General features: G+C 38.2%; 1 protein-coding gene across 4 annotated transcripts in view; it reads right to left on the bottom strand.

Annotated features, from left to right (window-relative positions):
• Positions 1 to 20,866, bottom strand: part of AAAS (aladin WD repeat nucleoporin) — a 1,251,774-nt gene that overhangs the window by 58,883 nt on the left and 1,172,025 nt on the right. For 3 of the 4 annotated variants that reach the window (XM_044083905.1, XM_044083907.1, XM_044083904.1), the window contains exon 16: positions 17,497 to 17,581. The exons of the other annotated variant lie outside the window; for it this stretch is intronic. In XM_044083905.1, the coding sequence (XP_043939840.1) occupies positions 17,497 to 17,581 (85 nt within the window). The remainder of the gene's footprint in view (positions 1 to 17,496; positions 17,582 to 20,866) is intronic. 4 annotated transcript variants of the gene reach the window in all.

Genomic DNA, 20,866 nt, shown 5'->3' on the forward strand with positions numbered 1-20,866 from the left:
ATTATTTTACTACAAGAAAAGGTGGCATATCTTTCCCCTGCTAGGCATCTTTCCTGTATGACTAAATTGTTGAGCCAACCTCATATGACAATTGAGCGATGCACGACTTTAAACCCTTCTACTCTGCTCCCGACCCCTGCAGATGGCACACCGCACCGTTGCCTGCAGGTAATTGAGCAAAAAACACTACCTAGAAAAGATCTCACGGATGTCCCCTTGGATGATGCCGAGGTGACATACTACGTGGATGGCTCATGCAAAAGGGGTCCTGCAGGACAGAACCTAGTAGGATATGCAGTAGTTTCTAATACTGGGATTATAGAAGCAAAACCTTTACCACAAACTTATGTGCACAGGCAGCAGAATTGATTGCCTGACACGGGCATGTACCTTAGCAAAGGGTAAGTGTGTAAACATGTTTACTGATAGCCAATATGCTTTTTCTACTGTACATGTTTTTACGCAACAGTGGAAAAACCGGGGAATGATAACATCTACTGGCAAACCTATAAATCATGCACAGTTTATTTTAGATCTTTTAGAATCTATTCAGTTACCTCAAAGTAGCCATTTGCAAATGCACAGCTCACACCAAGCAACAAGATAGGATTTCAAAAGGTAATGCAAGAGCTGATACAGCTGCAAAACAAGCAGCTATAGACGTATTTCTTTTAAATGAGGAATTACAACCCTCTGAGATTTTAGATTTAGAAATGTTAAAAACAATGCAGACACTCACTATGCAAACTGAAAAACAACGATGGATAAAATGAGGAGCAATTCTGGAAAAGGGGCTGTACATCTCTAGAGAAGGGAAACCGATACTTCCCTCTAATTTGTTTCGATATGCAGCTTTGTTGAGCCATGGGCAGTGCCATGTCTCAGCAGAGGGGATGGTACAGTTGGTGAACCAGGTGTTCACAACGTATGGATTTACAAACTACTCTAAAAAATGTTGTTTGATGTGTCAGATTTGTAACAAACATCAAGCACAGGGGGCGATAAAGCCCAAGCAAGGGAGTTTCCCTAAACCACCATATCCGTTTCACACTACCTGTATGGATTTCATAGAATTGAACAAATGTGAAAATAAGAAGTATTGTCTTGTCATTGTAGATAGGTTTTCCAGGCGGGTGGAAGCCTTTCCAACCAAACATCCAGATGCAGCTACAGTGGCAAAAGTACTTGCAAGGAAATCATTCCTAGGTTTGGTATTCCGGAAAGGATCTACAGTTACAATGGTACACACTTTGTAAATCAAATCATACAGCAGTTGAGTAAGCATTTTGGTATTTCTTTAAAAAAATCATTGTGCATACCATCCACAATCTGCAGAGTTAGTTGAAAGGCATAATGGTATATTAAAAAACAAATTGAGAAAATTAATAGCTGAGACAGGAAAAAACTGGTTATACTGTTTGCCCCTGGCACTGTTGAGCATGAGAACTGTCCCTACAGCAAAAGGATTGATTCCTTTTGAAAAATTATTTGGAAGAGCTTATTATACCCTTCTCATGTCATCAGACCAGGAAGGTGATTTAACACTAGCTGAATATATGAAGAAGTTATTAAGTTCTAAACATCTACTGCAGTTAAATTCTGTTTCAGATAGAAAACAAACCAAGACATCAGAAGTGGCAGTGACGCCCGGAGAGTGGGTGTGGATCAAAAATATCAAGAAGAAGAATTGGTCATCGCCAAGGTGGGAAGGTCCCTACCAGGTGCTTCTTTCGACACCCACTGCAGTCAGGATAGCAGAACGAGCTTCGTGGATACATCTGACGCACTGCAAACTAGTTAAGAACTTTGAACTGGACAAAAATCTTACCTCTCCATCGGGGCCCTCAGCACAAAGTCTGGCTACAAAGGGGGGGTCAGATCAATAGGACTGATCCGTCTCAACCCCAGTGAAGAAACCATCGGTGCTGAAGGTCCTATTAGGGCAGAGAGTAAGAGCACGTGTCTGAAATAAAGATGACAGAATCCAGTAAGATCCAAATACACCTACTCGGAAGAGTCGGAGAAAACAGAAATGCAGAACAACTATTTCCTCAGAAGTGTTGCATAACCATCCTGTTGACTGTACTAGTGACAATAATCTTTTTGTTGTGGCCATTCCTTTTCATAGCCACACAAACTGAACTGAACAAGCGTGCAGAGTGGCATGCAGAGTGGCACCCAAACTTTAACACTTACCAAGCAATCAAATATGTGTATGCTGAGACCTTCAATGTTTCGAATTGTTGGATTTGCACAGCTTTGCCAACAGCATATGGGGGGGGGGGGCGGGTTACTGTTAACTTCAGTTCCCCTAGGAGCCAACAAGACCTGGGAAAACTTAATTTATGATACATCAAACGTCACATCACAAGATAAAGTAGCATTGCACTTGTCTGTTCGACAGAAGGGGACTGTGTGTTTTTACAAAAATGATACAGTTCAGGTGGGTTGGAGCAATTGCAATGTGACTGTTCCCTATAGATGCTACACTAAACCCAATAACATAGGATCCTATTGCAACACAAGCTATGATTCATTTGTTGAACTGATGCATAGGACAACTGGTGAAATAAAACATAATGCTGACCTTTATAGACAACTATCTATAATAGACAAAAAAAAATGTTTCATCCAGAGCCAGGACATAGTAAAGTTACTACCAAAGTAGAAGATTGTTACTTTGTATGTGGTAGGAAAGCATACAAGTGTTTACCTGAGAATTGGTCCGGCAGTTGTTTTTTTGGGGTACCTGGTTCTGGCCATACGACACACAGCAGTTTTACCTCAAGGGAAAATTCGGAATGTTCGAGAAATCAAGAAGCCTGTCAATCCAGTGGGGCAAATCAATGCGTGCTGGAAAAACCATTATGCTGTGGGCTTAAGGAAAAATGGACTGTCACATATGGACTTGAGTGATACTGTTATCTTGTGGGCAGGTGTACTGCCAGCATATGGAGCAACAAAATCAATCTAGGAACTGAGAAAATTGTCTAAACTTCTCGAAATAATGAGCAATGCAACCTTTTCGGTCCTAGAATTGGTGACTGATGAACTGACTGCCATGAGAACAGTGCTGCTTCAAAATCGCATGGCCCTTGACTTCACCCTAGCGGCGAGAGGAGGTATGTGCACTTTAATCCAGGAGGAGTGCTGTTCGTATATTCCTAACCACAAACACGAGATAGACAACCATCTTGAGGTAATTCAGCAGGTGTTAGCCATGACCAAACCAGGACCAAATCCATTGACGGACTTTTTCCAGAAATTGTTTGGGGGGTGGGGCAGTATCCTGATGAACATCCTGATTGCCATCTGTGTAGGAATGATCCTACTGGTGGTATGTGTGTGCTGCTGCATCCCCTGCATGAAAAGACTGATTAAAGACTTTATAGACATTTCAGTTTCAGAAACCCTATACCAAGGTGCTGAACTTGAAGAATTGCTAAAAAAACTGAAAATGCTTTCATAAGTTTAAACTGAATGACTCTCTTAACTGCAAATCCTGAGTAGGAAGAGGTTAGGGGAAGAAAAACTGTTTATGCTTATCTTAAAAGTAGAATAAAAGTATTAAAAGGGGGAAATGTTAGAAAAATGTGTAATATTAATATGTATGCTTAGTGCACTTGAGGTTTAAAAGGGTTAATACATTTATTCTGTTCACACTGCATGAATCTGCACAGCTATTAGAAACTTAAGAAGCATTTCATTTCTGCTAATGTCATGAAAATAATAAGAAGCATTTCATTTCTGCTAATGTCATGAAAATAACAAGAGACATTTCATTTCTGCTAATGTCATGAAACTTAAAGAGATATTCATTTCTGCTTATGCCATGAGAAAACATGCAGCTGCTAGAAGCTTTGATAAAGAAAACAATAGATGCTTGAAAGTTTAAACCATAGTCAGCATTACTTGTACCAAAGCTAGAAATGTAACTTGAATCTAGACAAAATGTAACACATGTATTAGAACAGTACAACTGAAGAATTGAAAAGTTGAAATGGACTAAAATAAGCCCAAGGCCATGTTGTTTTTCTCAAAATGTTTTGCAAAACAGCAGATAATTTAACTTGGTCAGCAATAAGTCTAGCAACATTTTCTGTAGAACATACAGAAAGCTGTGTCTAACTACGTCAGAAATAGAATAGTAAAATTTTCTGTGTGACAGGAAAAGAACTGTATAAGAATAACATACTAATCACCAGTAATTCAGACAAATCTTGTGCCTACATGCTTTGTCTCCTTGCTGCAAGTAATAAAGGGTGCCTTGCTTGAACCTAACGTGAATTGGTCTTTGAAGTTTTTTTCCTTTGACAATTCTAAATGCCACTGTTTTTCTGTCTTAGATGCAGAGAGTTCATTTTAGTAAATTTTGCTTGACAAGAAATCCACGTTGCTAACTACGTTTAGTATTCCTTTCGGCAGGTACAGATTTTTGAGAATACCATTTGGGATAAATTCTGCAAGTGAAGTCTTTCAATGTGCAATGAAGCAAATTTTTCTGGGTATCCATGTGCTATTATAGTAGATGATATTCTAGTAGGAGGTAATGGTGAAGCTGAGCAGGACAGAAACCTCAAGAAAGTTCTGGAAGAGCACTTCAAGTGAATCTTAAGCTCAATCCTCAGAAGCACAAGTTCAGGTTACGAGAAGTCACTTATGTTGGTCATTTGTTCACCAGTTCAGGTGTATGACCAGACCCTTCCAAGCAAACAGCAATTTTCGAGATGCCAGCTCCAGACAATGTTCGTGCCCTACAATGTTTTCTTGGCACAGTTAACTACTTAGGCAAGTTCATTCCAGACTGGAGCCAACCAGCAGCACTGCTCAGGGAGCTGACACATAAAGATGCATCTTGGTCATGGTTGGTAGAACAACAGAGAGCATTTGATATCCTGAAACAGAGAATTGCCAGTCCACCAACTCTCAAATATTATGATGTTCACAAACCAGTTACTCTTTCCTGTGATGCTTCGAAATTTGGTCTTGGTGCATTCACTCTTCAAGAGGGTCAACCTGTTGCCTGTGTGTCCAGAACTCTAACCCAAACTGAAATGCAGTATGCTCAGCTAGAGAAAGAGCTTTTGGCAATTGTGTTTACATGTTTGAAGTTCTATGATTATATTTATAGTAGACCTATTCAGATCAAAACAGATCACCAACCTCTAGTCACTATTTTGAGAAAGCCTATGCATTCAGCTCCAGCCAGATTGCAACATATGATGTTGAAATTGCAGAAGTACAATTTCAATCTTGTCTACACAAAAGGCAAACTTCTTTATCTTGCTGATACTTTATCCAGATTACCCAGCAATACCACTGAACAGCATGAAAATCAAGTTGTTAATCTGGTTGTTGATTATGAAGTTATAGAAGTGAGAAATTTTTCTTCCACGTCTTGATGAGCTTAGAAATCACACAGCCTCAGATCCTGTTTTACAGAAGCTCAGCCACTTTATTAATCAAAGATGGCCATCACAGCGATCTAATTTACCTCAAGAAGTGCAAGCTTATTTTCCTTACAGAGATGAGATTTTGTCTGACAATGGTATCATCATAAAAGGTGCAAAAGTTAATGTTCTAAAGTCTTTGCAACAAGAGTATATTACTATTCGCATCATGGCCACCCAGGAATTGATTCTACTGAAAGGAGGGTAAGAGGACTAGTATTTTGGCCTTTTGTGTCACAAGAGTACTTTCACCTTTTTCTGCATGTAATAGTACAAGTCACATCAACATGAGGAACTACTTCAGCTAAACCAGATTACTAAACTACCTTGGTCGACAGTAGCCACTGAGGTTTTTGAATGGAATGGTCAACATTACTTGGTGTTAGTAGACTCTTATTCCAATTGGTTCGAGATTGACCTACTTCCTAACCTAGCAACCGGTACTGTCACTGCTAAGATGAAGCGTCATTTTACAGTCCATGGTAGTCCGCACAAAGTTATTTCTGGCAATGGCACACAATTTACTAGCCAGCAATTCAAAAAATTTGCTGAAGATTGGGACTTTATTCAGGTTACGAGTAGTCCTGAGTACCCACAGTAAAATGGTTTGGCAGAATGTGCAGTTCAAAGTGCAAAGCAGTTACCTGAGAAGTCGAAACGAGACAATAGTGATGTTTTCCTGAATCTCAGAAATATTCCTCATGATAAACATTTTGGTTCACCTGCCCAGAGACTTCTGTCGAGAGAAACCAGAACTACATTACCAGCTAGCAGTAGCTTATTGGTTACAAGTGTTAAGAATAACAGATCAGTGAAAGCCCATCTGTTAAAGAAAAGCCTACTGCAGAAGTCTTACTAAGACAAATCCAGAAAACCGCTCAATCCATTACACGAAGGAGAGACAGTGAGAATGCAAATGTGCAAAGGTTATGATTGGATTGGATTCGTGAAGAGTATTTGTCCAGAGCTGAGATTGTACATTGTGGAACCACAAGGAGTCAAGTTTAGGCAGAGGTAGAAATGGAAATATTTGATGCCGGTGTCTGAGCCTGTACCACAGCACCTAGCCTGTGAGATGGAGTCTTTATTTCAGAGTGAGTTGTCCAGTGTTCCAGTAAATATCCCTGTTCTTGAGAAATTAATCCAGAAGTCCTTCATACGAACTGTTCACCTAAGATTGTCCCTGTTGCTAAACCCAGTTCTGATTACTATATTACTAGATCAGGTCTCATTTCCAGACCATGTTACAGATACATGTCAACTTGGACATGAACATTGTGTTTGTTTCTAATGTCTATATTAATGCATGTCTTACTCCAATGTCATTTCATTAAGGGCAATCTATTTAAGAAGGAGGATGTAGATCAATAGGTGTGTACAGTTTTATGAAGCTTTCTAGGGGCTTGCACAAGTGTATAAATACTGAGCATGTGTGAGCCTGACTGCCATTATGTAGTAAGCTGTTGAGATGTAAGCATGTATGTCTGTGTAGTCTGTCTATCAGTTTGTTTATAGTTTGTAATGCTACTATCCATCCTGATGGGTTTCTATGTAATAAAGCATATAAATGAACTACCCCACCTGTTCATCATCTATACGAGAGAGGGTCGAGCAACAGTAACCCACAACAGACACCAGAAACTATAGGTCTTTTAGCTTCACAAATAATGACTGTAAAATTATGAAGCATACAATTGCTAAGGTGATAAACAATAATAAAGGTAACCTAAAAACCCGGGTCTATATTACATGATCGAACATTTAGGTGATTGAACACCTTAACGTTCAATCACGTAATATTAACCCTAAAAACCCTTGTACCCAAATCAATTTGAATTTGTAAAAGATTGGTCATGCCTACTAAACCTAGCAGATTTCTTCCAAAGGGTCACTGAAGCCCTGGGTGATGGTCTGACAGTCCACAATGCTGACATTGATCTTGCTATGGCTTTTGACACCATCACACATGCTGTTATCAAAGATAAACTCCCTCAGCTTATAAACCTGTATGCTTGTCTGACAGATAGCAAATTTGCTGACAGAATCCACACTGTTAACCTAGGGAGTGCCACCAACGGGTTTCCACAAGTCTCTTTCCTGGGCCCCTGCTCTTTGGACTGTATTTCTCAGAAGTGAAAGCAGCTCTTAAGGGACTTTAGCTAACTATTACAAACTGGATGCAACATGTCATCAGATGTCAGATACTTAGATATTCCAGCACAGCCTGTACCAGACCAGTATCTGGTGTATCACTGGTTTACCTTAAATGCCAAAAAAAAAAAACTCATCACAGTTACCACTTTGGGAAAATCACCCTGCCCACTTCCTCATGCCACATTGCTGGCACCCCGCTCAAAACAGATGTGACTATCCAGGACATGGGAAGCCATATTAATAACAATGATTCTTTTGCTAACCATTCCATGGCTGCGATTAAGAAGTCCTGCCTTGCTCATGTTATCTGCAGATCCTATACAATTTTGGTTCCTCTATTCTCTTCCTTAGTTAGCACTATCCTTAAATACAATGCTTGTTTTAGAATAACCACACAAAGTACTCTGACCATCTTGAAAGACTCCAAGAGTTTTTGGACAACAAGATTTCTGGACCACACAGTTAAAGTTACCCTGACAGATTAAAAACCTTACCCATCTACTTTGACACAGACTCCTGAAGATGACCTCCATTTAGCCTTTTCAATCACTGAAAGTCCATACACCCTTTTTGAACTCCTCCACTTTTAAAGAACCAACAGTCTAACATTTGTGAAAAAGACCTCAATCTTCACTCTAAGAATCATACTATTTGCTGGTGTGACCCAAACACACTCCTGCTAAACATCACACACAACACCCTATCAACTTTCAAAACCAGATTTGAAGATTGTATGGGAGGACATAAATTCATGCCAAGGGTATGTGGAAATAACCTCCTTTCCAGGGTTATCCAATATACTGTCAATACCAAGTGCTGTTACGGCTAAGCTTCTCAATGGTCCTTCACTGAAAGCTTAGTATGAACCTATAACTCTATGTTATCATCTTTCTGCACAAAGGGTACAAGTGCTTACCTCCATGTTTGTTTATATATCAACGCAACTGACTTGCTGGATTGGAGCAAGAAGAGTTTTAGTCTCACCCCCCCCCCCTCCTTCAGAGTCTTTCAGGACAAGGCAATACACATAGATTCAAATTTCTTTGTGGAGATCTCTCTTCTGGAACAGCATTTCCCTTACAGCATACAGCAGCTATGGCACTATTAACAAACCACCTGCCAGTATAAATTATAAGAGATTAGACTGAAGGAAGGTGAGGAATAGTTCACCACACCAAAACCTGGTGACAGCAGCAGGGTTCTAATACCACAAACTCATCTGAGAAAGAGTTTCATTTCTACTGCCACTTGGCATCTGAGTAAATCCATTTCTGGAGAAAGACCAAATGCACTCAGACATGGCCAACCATTTTGTGAACACACTACATTTTTGTAATTGCTCTAAAATGGAGTAAATGTCAAGATTCCCCTTAAATGGACATTCTTTGATGGGTCCTATGGTGGGATTACTTTTTTTTCAACAGTATGAGATTCGCAACATCTTTTAGAAAATTGGCAGTGTGTGTGTGTGTGTGTGTGTGTGTGTGTGTGTGTGTGTATGTATGCTTGATGTCAACATATACTGAGATGCCACACATCAAATAATTAATCAGCTTCTGACCCCGGAGTCAACTATTTGGACCACAGCTATGAGCACCTTCCTGCACATCAAGAAATTACAATGTAAATGTGTCACCTACATTGTCAATATTAGCAATCAATATAAGTATATAGCTGCCTGACTGATGCAGAAGAAAAATTCATCGTCATGGATTGGCTGTCCACCTGTAGGAGGGATGGTGGGAGAGTACTCCTGACCTAGTCTCACAGATCAGCTGATATGGTAAGAATATGTGCATCACACAAGGAGGACATAGGTCACACAAAACATCCAGGACTCTCCTCACAATCCTAAGGGTTTAATAAAACCACAAAAATAAACAGGGTGGAAAAAGCCAGAGTAAAGTAAAAGAACCGAGATCAAGGTAGAGAATGCTGAATACTAAAATACCATGGTAACAAAAGACACCTGGTTCCAAGAGCTGTGGTCCAATTAAAAATGCCCAATGAAGTTCTGCACAAAACGCCAACTGGCAGTGGTGTGGATGTCTGTAATGGAAACAGCCACACTGCTAATGGTGGAAAATACCTACTTTACCATTAACCAGGGATGGTTCAGCAAGCCCCCTATCTTCCTAAAGTAAAGGAAACAAACTGGCCTATCTTACAAAATTCAGGCATCCATTTTAAGTAAACCCTGAACTAGTGGTGTTCATCAATATTGGGAAGGACTCCCCTCTCCCCCTGGTTTATGCCCAAGTAAAGAAATCAGGAAATGAATGCACTGATTCAGAACAGTTTGGAAACCACTTTAGGGAGAAAATGTGTGTTAGCCTTAAGGGATACAGAACCCTTGCGAAAAACAAAATTTCATTCATAGGTTTGATTGTCAAGTTTATAACCTACTAGCTGCCCAGTCCAGAGATTTGCTGGATTGTAATCATTGGACTGAGAGTCAACTTTACAGAAAGTTGGTGAAAAATAACAGAATCATATACTGCACTTCCCTCACCAAGATTACTTTTGATAGATGCTAATGGTTGATTTCTGCTGATAGTCAAGTTGATAACGATTAAACTCTGTAATCCCACAACCATGGAAAACATTAAGCAATGCATTCATTACTTTTTTTTTTTTTTTTACTGTGGACAAAGATCACCTCTACCTGTAAGAAACAGAATGTAATAGCATTTCCTGAAGCCCTTCAGTATAATCCATGTTTTCAAGGGTAAGATTTTTGTGTATTTTCAAGTTCATGTAGGCGGATTATTTAAAGGCTAAAAAAACACCATACTGTATTCAATAAGGGGTCAGATGAGTGAGGTGTAAACAGCTGTTTCCCTGGAGTAACTAGACGTGGCCTTTAGAATTAGACAGGCTACAGAAACATGCTTTCCTGAATTTGTAAAATTCACACTGGTTAAATTTTAAATTACTGTCTACCACTGTCCCTACTCCTTTTAATGAAAGTGTCTTTTGATATGACTGTTTATTTTTAGAATCATAATGAGTCCTTTTTGCCAAGTTTCATGTTACTACATTTATAGGTTGAGATCATTACTGCACCAATGGTACATTTCTGTAGACCATTTTAAAGAACTTCCGCAACTTTTTTTGAAGTAACTAAGTTACCCAATTCACAATCATCAATATACTTAGCCACAGTCCAGTTTCCTGTTTTGTACATGAGAAGAACAGTCCAAAAAATAAGTTTTTTCCATTACTGTGCCCTGCAGAACACTACTAGTAACCTCTGTTGCAACAGATGAGTACCTCTCCCCACCTAGACTGGGTCTACTTCAAATAATCAAAGTACCAGAATGTCGAATCCTGGTATATCGAAACGACTTTGTCAAAAGATCACAACATCAAATGGACAGAACATCGAACCTGGAACACTGAATACAGGCTACTGATGTGTAGTCAGTGTCAGCAAGGTTAATGTACCTGTAAATATGCCCTTTTATTCATGGTAGTGTAATTTTGCACTTGGTATATTTCATTCACGGGAAGTTTTGGGGGTGCAGAGGGATTGACCTCTGCAAATACAGAGGCATTAGTTATTAATTTAGTGTGGTTATTTTTAGGAGTTGTGTTCCTTTAAGGTGGTGTAGCATTATGGGTGCAGGAAGTCCTGGACTTTGGAAATGAGGTGTAGGGTGAGTTTTTTGTTTATGTTGTTCACCGGGAGGTTTTTGTTGATGTTTTGTGAGAGTTTTTTAGTGTTAGATTGGAGAGGTTTGCTCGGGGAATTGGTTTCGATGTTCTGTCTGTTCGATGTTGTCTTTTGGCAAAGCTGTCTTGATGTAACGGAGATTCAACATTTTGGTACTCTGATTATTTAAAGTAGACCCCCTAGACTTGGGTCCTGTTGCACAAATACAGTTTTTACTCACTGAATTAAGCATGATTTGAGATTTAGTGCTATTAATTGGTCAATTATTCCCTTGCAAGGGATGGTGGTGAACACCTTAATATGGTAAGAATAAGCTGATGCACTTATCAGCTCATCATCAAGTGCTGCTTTCGTGTCTTCAAAGAATGGGACAAAATTCAAAAGGAAAAAAAAATCCCTTTAACAAATCCACAATGTTCCATATATTTAATGTTCATTAAGGCTCACTCTATGACTTTACACAGAATACGGTCAGGTTGATTTGTCTAAAACCTTTGCGTTTTACTCCTCTCTCTGTGAAGTAATGTCATGACAGTCTACCACAGGTTACATACTAATATATTGCTTAATGCCGCTGCTACAGGTTTAGTCAAGGTTTCCTTGATTTTGTCTAGAAAATGGCCAGAGACATTGTCTGGATCCAAGGAACTTTTTTTTTTTTTTAACTGTGGCAGCAACTATATCTGTAGTTAAGGAATGTCTCCCAGTGTCTCTATAGCACTCTGACATATTTATTTGCCTAAAGTTTGTACAACATTCTTGTGCAAGCACATTTCCTGTACCCTGTGGCCAAGTAATCATTCCATTGTTTACAGATAACTGGTTACCTTTCACTATTTTTCATTTCAGTTTCTTTTTTGTGTAACTAAAGAATATCTTATTATTGATTTAAACCTTTGAGAGCAAGCAGAGTTCATAATTAGATCTGGAAGGTTTGGTAAGAAAATTGAAAAGTTTCTGTGACGTCCTTCCTCTGGGCCAGTAATCAAGAAGCCTCAATCCTCACCATTGACATCGGTGGGGAACGTTCACTGTGAGAAAAATTGACACACACACACACACACACACACACACACACAGTATTTTCAGATGCAGCTCTCTGCACCAAGTACAATTTCCCTTAAGAGCACACAGGAAATGGACACTCCAGTCCTGGGACTGGGCTTCCTCTCCAGATGTGACTCCCCACTGACCACTTTAAAGCTGAGTCCTTAGCTGGGTGTTCTAAGCCAATTCCTCCTCTACCCTCTCCATGAAATCAATGCTCTCAGAGTCCCTGTTCAAAGTAGCTGTCATATACACTCTCTTTCAGATTTGATTTTCACACACACACACACACACACACACACACACACACACACACACACACACACACACACACACACACACACACACACACACACACACACACACACACACACACAGACACACACACACACCCACCCCACCACCACACCACACACCCCCACCTGAACCAGAACACTATAAGGTAGATTTACTACACCACACCTCTTACCCACTTACCACATACTTTAATATAATTACCAGTTACACATGGTAGTGTTAAAGTAGTAAAAAAAGTAGTGTGTTAAACAAGTAGCAAGAAGACAGTAAGGAGCATGGCAGGAGCAAGTACTTTCAAAGGTTAAATATTTTCTAAAAGACCAGCTACAATGAAAGGTTTAGATACATCTAATGTTTGTCTTTTCGGCTTTTCCCGGTTAGGGGTCGCCACAGCCGAACTCCGGTCCGCTAATGATTGGCAGTCGATTTTTATGGTGCCGAGTTGCCAGACCAACGCCCAACCTTCAGCGAAGGCACACGCATTCACGCATGTCTTTAATAGGCCACTCGACCGCGGGGAGGACATGCACACTCCACACAGAAGGCACTTCAGCCGAGAATCGAACAGGAGAACCTCTTGCTGTGAGGCAACAACGCTACCGCTGTACCACCATCTAATAATAAATAATAATAAAAAATGAAAATACTGGATATCTATTTACAATAAACACCAGAATTTCAATAAAATACATATAAAAACCCCACACAGATGGAAATGGACAGATACAGAAAAAAACATTTAGCTAATGTCACTATATTTTTCTAATTGACTGAAGAATAATTGTCCCCTAATTACTTACTACAGCAAGGCAAGATAAATGTGGATGAGTGTCTTGTTAGGTCCAAAAAGAGTGCAGTCCTCACATCTCTCACTAGTATTCAAATACAATTTCACTGCTGGCTATAGAATGACATCACATCTACCCTCTCACTAGTAACAGAGCCAAGATCTGGCACTGATGTGTCACAATGCATACATTAGAACTTCATCTAAGGTGTATTGCAGCATTTGGAAACTGCAAAACAATTCCAATATTTCCACCCTTTCTGCAGAAACTAACAAGCCATTCTCTGGCATAAACAAAAAATAAATAAATAAGATACCAAGCCTGCCAGGCTGAAAGGCAAACAAACACTTTATTAACCAAAGATACAGGTAAGTGGTTTTGCGATTAACTTATGGCTTTATCAGACAAACTAGTGTACAGACAACCTAAATTTATATCCAATAACAGCCAATCAAGTATTAAAACCAATTAAGCACCTTCTAAAAAACATTAGCACATAGTATATCAAAAATACAAAACTATCTAGAAAATACCCTAAAGAATACAATGTAAATATTGAAAAATGTATAATAAGCATGAGTTAAAATCAATAAATCATACATAAAAAGCTAGTTAAAAAATTCCCATTAAATGCATATAACAACATCCACACTTAATGCTTCAGAGGGCGTGACTTCAAAAAGGGCTTTAAAGTAAAAACCCCATTTAAGCCTGGTGGTTTCTCAGCATTAAAGAGCAAAATCCATTTCTGCACAGCTCCTTCTGTCAGATTAAGTCCCCACCTCTCATGCTAATGTCTAAAACCTGTAAAACCATAAACTTACCGTTCTGTTCAGAGCCACACTGCATAGCATGTTGTGCTAAGGCATTTGTATCTTTCTTATTCTTGATATCTCTATAATGTTCTAAAATCCTGTCCTTTAGGCATCTGTTCATCTTCCCTATATAGAAACTGTCTTTCGGCTTTTCCCAGTTAGGGGTCAAGGCATGCTAAATTTGGCAAAAAGCGAAGTAAACTATGTTCATAGATCTGCAGGTTGCATAAAAGTCAAGTTCTATTCTAAACCTAAGGGTGGGATGGGTATACACCTGTGCAGTATGAATGTATCCACATGCTGTACACCTTCTGCATGCAAAAGTGCCCAATCTACTAGATTCAACCCTGGGCATGTACTGTTGAGCTTTATAACATAAATGCTTCTTAAGAGATTTATTGTTTCTAAATGAGAAGTGCGGTGTGTCACTTATAGTGCCTTTTAATTCATCTATAGTATGTAATAAGCTCCACTACGTTTAATAATGCTGCAGTAATGACTGATGTCACTCGAGTACTGTAAAGAGATCCTAAATACGTCATTATTCGGTCTGGAAGCATTACCCGTGTTAGTTACCACTCTATCTGTAAAATAAGGCTTACACCTATCTTCCCACTCCTTCCAGGCATCAGATAAAGATAAATCTATTTCTTCTTCCTTGTAGCCTCTACTTAAAAATTCTAGCTTAAAGAAGCCTAAAGCCTCTTGTAACTGCAAGTCATTATTGCGCAATCTCATCAACCGATAAACCTGACCTTTTAATATATTATGTGAAACATGGCCAGGGTGCATGCTGTTTGCATGTAAATAACTTTTTTCTCGTAGGTTTTCTATATGCACTTGTAGATACATTTCTCACATCAGTCTTACTGAGTTTAATGTCTAAGAATTCAATTACATCAAAAGAATAACTGTAAGTAAACATTAGGAACCCAGTAGTTGTGTGCATGTAGGCAATAAAAACCTTCAGTTCATCCAAAGTGCCATGCCATAATAAAAACAAGTCATCCACAAAACGAACATACCAAAGAATATGTTGATAAAAGACATTTGACAGAATGTTGGTAGTCTCCCATTGTACCGGGGACAGTTTTTAACTAGCTTTTATGTATGGTTTACTGATTTTAACTCATGCTTATTATACATTTTTCAGTATGTCTTAATTGCTTTTTATTTAGATTGTATTCTTTAGGGTATTTTCTACATAGTTTTGTATTTTTGACATACTATGTATTAATGTTTTTTAGAAGGTGCTTAATTGGCTTTAATACTTGATTGGCTGTTATTGGATATAAATGTAGGCTGTCTTTTCACTAGTTTGTCTGATGAAGCGATAAGTTATTCGCGAAAGCGATTACCTGTATCTTTGGCTAATAAAGTGTTTGTTTTCCCTTCAGCCTGGCAGGCTCGGTATCTTTATTTTTTGTTTGTACTTGTTACAATTGTCGTGCTGTTTCCTGTGCCTGTTTTTTGTTTGGTTTAAGCCATTCTCTGGCATCCCTGGGTGGCAATTAGTTCACCAGTAAGGACAATAGAGCAGCTTTCAAAAAGGGAATTGTATTACACCTAGAGCTGTGTATTTGGCAAAGTGCGATACTTGTCCAGAATTCTGTGTTTGAAAAATGGAACGGAATGTGACTTTAAGACATGTATTTATCAACATCTTTATGACATTACCAACCATAAAGAAAATAGTGCATTGTACAAACACTCTATTGACTGTAGGGACTTTAAAAGGTTTACCCTCAGTATCTTGGAAAAAATCCATATCAATTTGGGGGGGGGGGTTGGAAAGTATGGCTAAATAATCTGGCAGGTTAAGTTAGCTGGCACTTTTTCACAAGGGATAAATGAACATGTCTCTATTGTGACAGTTGTAAACATTAGGGCAAGCAAATTATAATATTTATAAAAAAACATACATTTTGAAGAAGACCCGCGGTAGTGGTGCTGCGGTAGTGTTGTCGCCTCACAGCAAGATGTTGTCCCGTTCGATTCTCAGGTAGAGCGTCTTCTATGTGGAGGCATGCGTGAATGAGCGTGCCTTCGTTGAAGGTTGTGCGTCTGGGCTGGTAACTCGGCACGTAAAAATCCACTACCAAACATTAGTGGACCGGAGTTCTGCTGTGGCGACCCCTAACCGGGATAAGCCGAAAGACACAACAACAACATACATTTTGAAGAACAGATTTTTATGATGTATATTTGGTTTTATAAAAAAGGCTCATTGCATCATATTTTAATTATATTTATATGCTCTTTATTAAAATATCATGACAATTAGATTACTAATTTAAAGCACAACTTTTAACAGTTGATGTATGGTTTTATAGTAAGGTATACTAAGTTTTGTATTACATATGTTGTGCATTAGTTATTTCTGCAACTTTAAGAATGAGATTGCCTTGCAGCTAATTATTTAATTAACCAATAGTACGGATTGGTTTGAATATTTAATGAAGGTTTATGGTGTTTTTTTTTTCATTTTGATGAAGTCTCCTTAGTGGGAGGAAAGGGCTCAATCTTCTATTAAACTGTGCTGTTTTTAACCATTTAGGACCATCAAGGTATCATTATTCTTTGGTTTAAATATGCAAAAAAGTACTGCATCCAAACTTGCATTTAATAGGCCTGGTTAAAAGATTTATCATCATATCCTGAGCCTGTACAGGGAAAATTTACAAAACAAATTCATGAAATATCTGGTCTTTGGTACAAAGACAGACTCAGCAAGTTGAACTTGTATTCAACTTATATTTATTAGAAGACAAGCAAAGACAAGGTGACCTTATTCATATCTTCAAACATTAAAAAGATCACTATTTATGGGAATGCCTAGGTCATAATAAAAGTAAAGAGAGAAAAAAAACAGTAACACTTCTGAGGACTTAATTGTCTAAATAAAAGGATTACATTTTTTCTCCCCAAAATGGGCAGCTGAAATTTACCTGAAAAGTTTAAAAATAGTAAAAACCTGGATTCTTTGAAGGTAGCCTTGGGCAGTTATACTCTTGTGCATAGTAGGCAAGCTGTAAGGGCATACTGTATCGTATTGTATTCTAAACTTCAGAAAAGTGAAATAATGTTTTCAGTTTTACAAAGCTATTTAGTTCTGCCACTTTAAATGTGCATAACCAGTAACAAGAGAAGATCATCTGTCTCACAGATGACATTAAGCAGGTAATTTGCACCGAGTTCTTGTGCACTGTACAAAGATCATTCACTTTAGTGACTAGTACCTGGTAATACTTTTTAGAAACTGAACTTACCACAGTAAGTAGGGCTCCACCTTGGAAATGTGGATGGAAACTGATGAGCTGAGGCCAGACACCGTCATCACCCTTAACAAATCCACTACATAAAAGGGAGAAAAAAGGTTCAGATAATGAACACCTCTTAACATACACTTCTCCAATCAATTTATTTATTAACAACACTGTGTTAATTATGGAACTCCAGCTTGCCCATGTTTCTTTTCAAAGAACTGTAGAGAAAGGCTCCAAGGAAATTTTGTGCAAGTTATAAAACATACACTACAGAAAAAAACAAATGAAATAATAAAAGTCTGATTAGCAGCTTATGCCCTGGAGAAGCTGGCACTTGGAACATCGGAGTGATGTGTCAGATGCTGAGTTGCCCACCCCAGCAGAAAGACTCTATGTTGGTTTATGAGGAAGTACTGTTCTGACCACTTTTGTCTAAGTCTCATGTAGCACAATAAGAAACAGACAAGTGAAATCAAATATAATCTGGCACATATGCGAAAGTCACAGCCATGGCAGGAATGTATAATGATGTAAAACAAACAAACAAACCTCATAATGCCAACAGGATACTAGCACTATCCTCAGCAGCTCAAATCTTTTCCCTGGTGCAATGAGTGGGCCACTGGGATCTCTCCCCTAAGGTGGGAAATTATATGAATTAAACAGGGTGGACAGGAAAGACGACTGATGTTCAGAGTGCAGCTAGGAAGCCAATAAATAAATTAAAATATGCACACAAAGGAAAATTATATTACACCCGTCTTAGCTAGAGATCTTTGAGGAATATTCTCCAGTATAATATTCACTCTACAAATTAAATTTATTACGACCTTATTACATCTAGACAATGTAGAACATATATCCCGGCTCAAAATAATCATTTCCATAGATACAACCTTTTGTTCCACCAGCATTTCCATCAAGGTACTCTGCAGGAATCTTTAATATCTGGCATCTTACTACATTCCAAAACATGTTCCCACTTGCCTCTCTTTTCCCGATCACTCCTCCAGCATTTATTATTTAACCAAGGAAAAATTCTCAGAGGTTTACTTGGGCATATAAAATATATATACAAACACTTCTATGTAAAAATCCTAAACCTTCTGGACTTTGTTGCATACTTGGGAGTCTTACAGATTTCTTTGCATTTTTCCTTTGTGAAATTACCTCAAAATTCTTTTTTCCCAATATTTTCTAACATTCTCTGATTGATTCTTATAGTTATCATGCAATATTTTATATGCCCTTCTAATTATCCCAATAACAGCAGCTTCTGTTGTGTGTGTATATGCAGTGATGGTGATGTGGGATGGTATAATAGTTAAGGAATTTACTTCAGAGATTCAAGGTATAGGATTTTAATTCTGACCTCTGATTATTGGCCAGGCTTGTATCAGACTGCTGACCGATGGCCTACTATTTACCTATGAAAAACTAAAAAAATCTACAAGAGGTGATCTTTCACTTAGCACTTCTTGATCCCGTTCCCAACAATCTTATCAATCCTTGACAGAGAAGGCAGTTTCTAACTAGCAGTCTAAGCTTCTGCTTAGCCGTATTCCGCTGTATTACCTTTCCCTCCTGAGTTATTTGGTGTTAATATCTGAATCATTCACTAATTTCCTCAAGTGAATTCCAGCCCCTTTGCTATTACCCAACCCCCTACTTGCAGTCATTATTTAATATAAAATCTCCTTTCTTTATTCCTGCATTGGCTTAGTTCTTACAATGCTTTCTCATACTGTATACTATTATGTATGATTGTTTTTCTACTTAAGGACTTGCCTCCAAAATCCTACGCTCTATCTCTCAAACTCCACCATCCATTTCATCATTGATTTATAACGGTCTGTCTGAGTTTTGTATATGGGCCTTAGCAACATAGCTCTAAAGCACCCATTCAAATCAAGTACACCTAAACCACTTTGTCCTATGGGAAGAATCAGTTTTATCTTTATCCCATTAACTCTTGCCTTCTTTCCCTCCCAAACACATTCCTTCAACTCTTTATTAATCATCACCCACAACTTCTCCTCTGGTTGATAAAAATTGCCTGTCATGTATATAAGACTAAAGAGACAAACATTTTCACTGCTTATCCATATCAATAATCAAGAGATTCCAGCTTCTCAATCTTTGCATTATCTTTTTTTTTTTTTTTTTAAGTACCTACTCGTATATCCTTAGCTGTCATAACAGAATGTTTTTTTAACTCTCACACCTAAATACTTTATCTTATGTTCCCTTAAGAACGGGTATTGCTGAACCAGTTCATGCACAGGTATACAGTTTACAGCTATAGCCTTTGTTTTAGCTTCACTATATATCCTGACAAGACTAGAAGTTGTCTCACCCACAACACTGAAATGTCCTTTTCTGGATTAATCAAGTAGAAAATAATACCTACAAATAACAGTTCATTTTTCTTGATTACTATACCAATTATATTACTGAATTTTGCTTTGCTAATAGCTCTAAACATAAAGCAAATAAATTGGGGGAAAGGGCATCCTTGCCTGGTTCCTCTGATAAAGCACAACTTGGCACAGCGGACCTCTTGCACCTTAATTCTTGCCTCCAACCTTTCACATATCCTCCTTATTAATCCTATTTTTCTATCAGGGAAAGCAAATATTACAATTGCCCTACTCATACAATTCCTGCTGACTCTAGAAAAATGCTTTCTTGGGATCAAAATGCACCAAAAATAGTATTTTATTTTTTTTTTACATTCTGCTGTTCTCTGGATCATCATTGTTCTGGTATTGATGTCAAATGTTTGTCTCCCCTCCACAAAAAATGATCCATAACTATCCACTTTGGCAATACTTTTAGCAATCTTTTAATGAATATAGACAAGCACTTTATTCACATGGTTTAACATTGAAATGGGTCTATATGAAGCTGGACTTGAAGGGCCTTTACCCTATCTGGATAATACAGCCACCACAGCTTTCAATATGCTGGTCCCCCCTTTTTAAACGCTGTTAAACAAAACCTTCCAGATCTTTATCACATTCTTCCATCCTAACTTTCAGACCTCAACTGGGATACCATCTGCTTCTGGAAACTTTCCTGTTGCTTGATTACACATCATCATTTTAACTATTATTTATATAATCCATTGAACCTCATTTTCCTCTAACTTTGACATAAGTTTTCTACAAATTCCATTTGTGACTTTTCTTGGTTCCCCATTCTCCTGCTTTATAGAATTCTTCATAAAATTTTCCAATCTGTCTCTAATACGTCTACAGGATCCTTAATTATTTTTCTTGTCAAACACTCTCTGAGTAAGGCAACAACTCTTTCTGATGTCAATGATATTGTGGTAAAAGTTTGTATGTTCTAGAGTTAACAAAAACGTTAA

The sequence above is a fragment of the Protopterus annectens genome, chromosome 9.part0 (assembly GCF_019279795.1).
Source record: "Protopterus annectens isolate FY-2018-M chromosome 9.part0, PAN1.0, whole genome shotgun sequence".
NCBI lineage: Eukaryota > Metazoa > Chordata > Ceratodontiformes > Protopteridae > Protopterus > Protopterus annectens.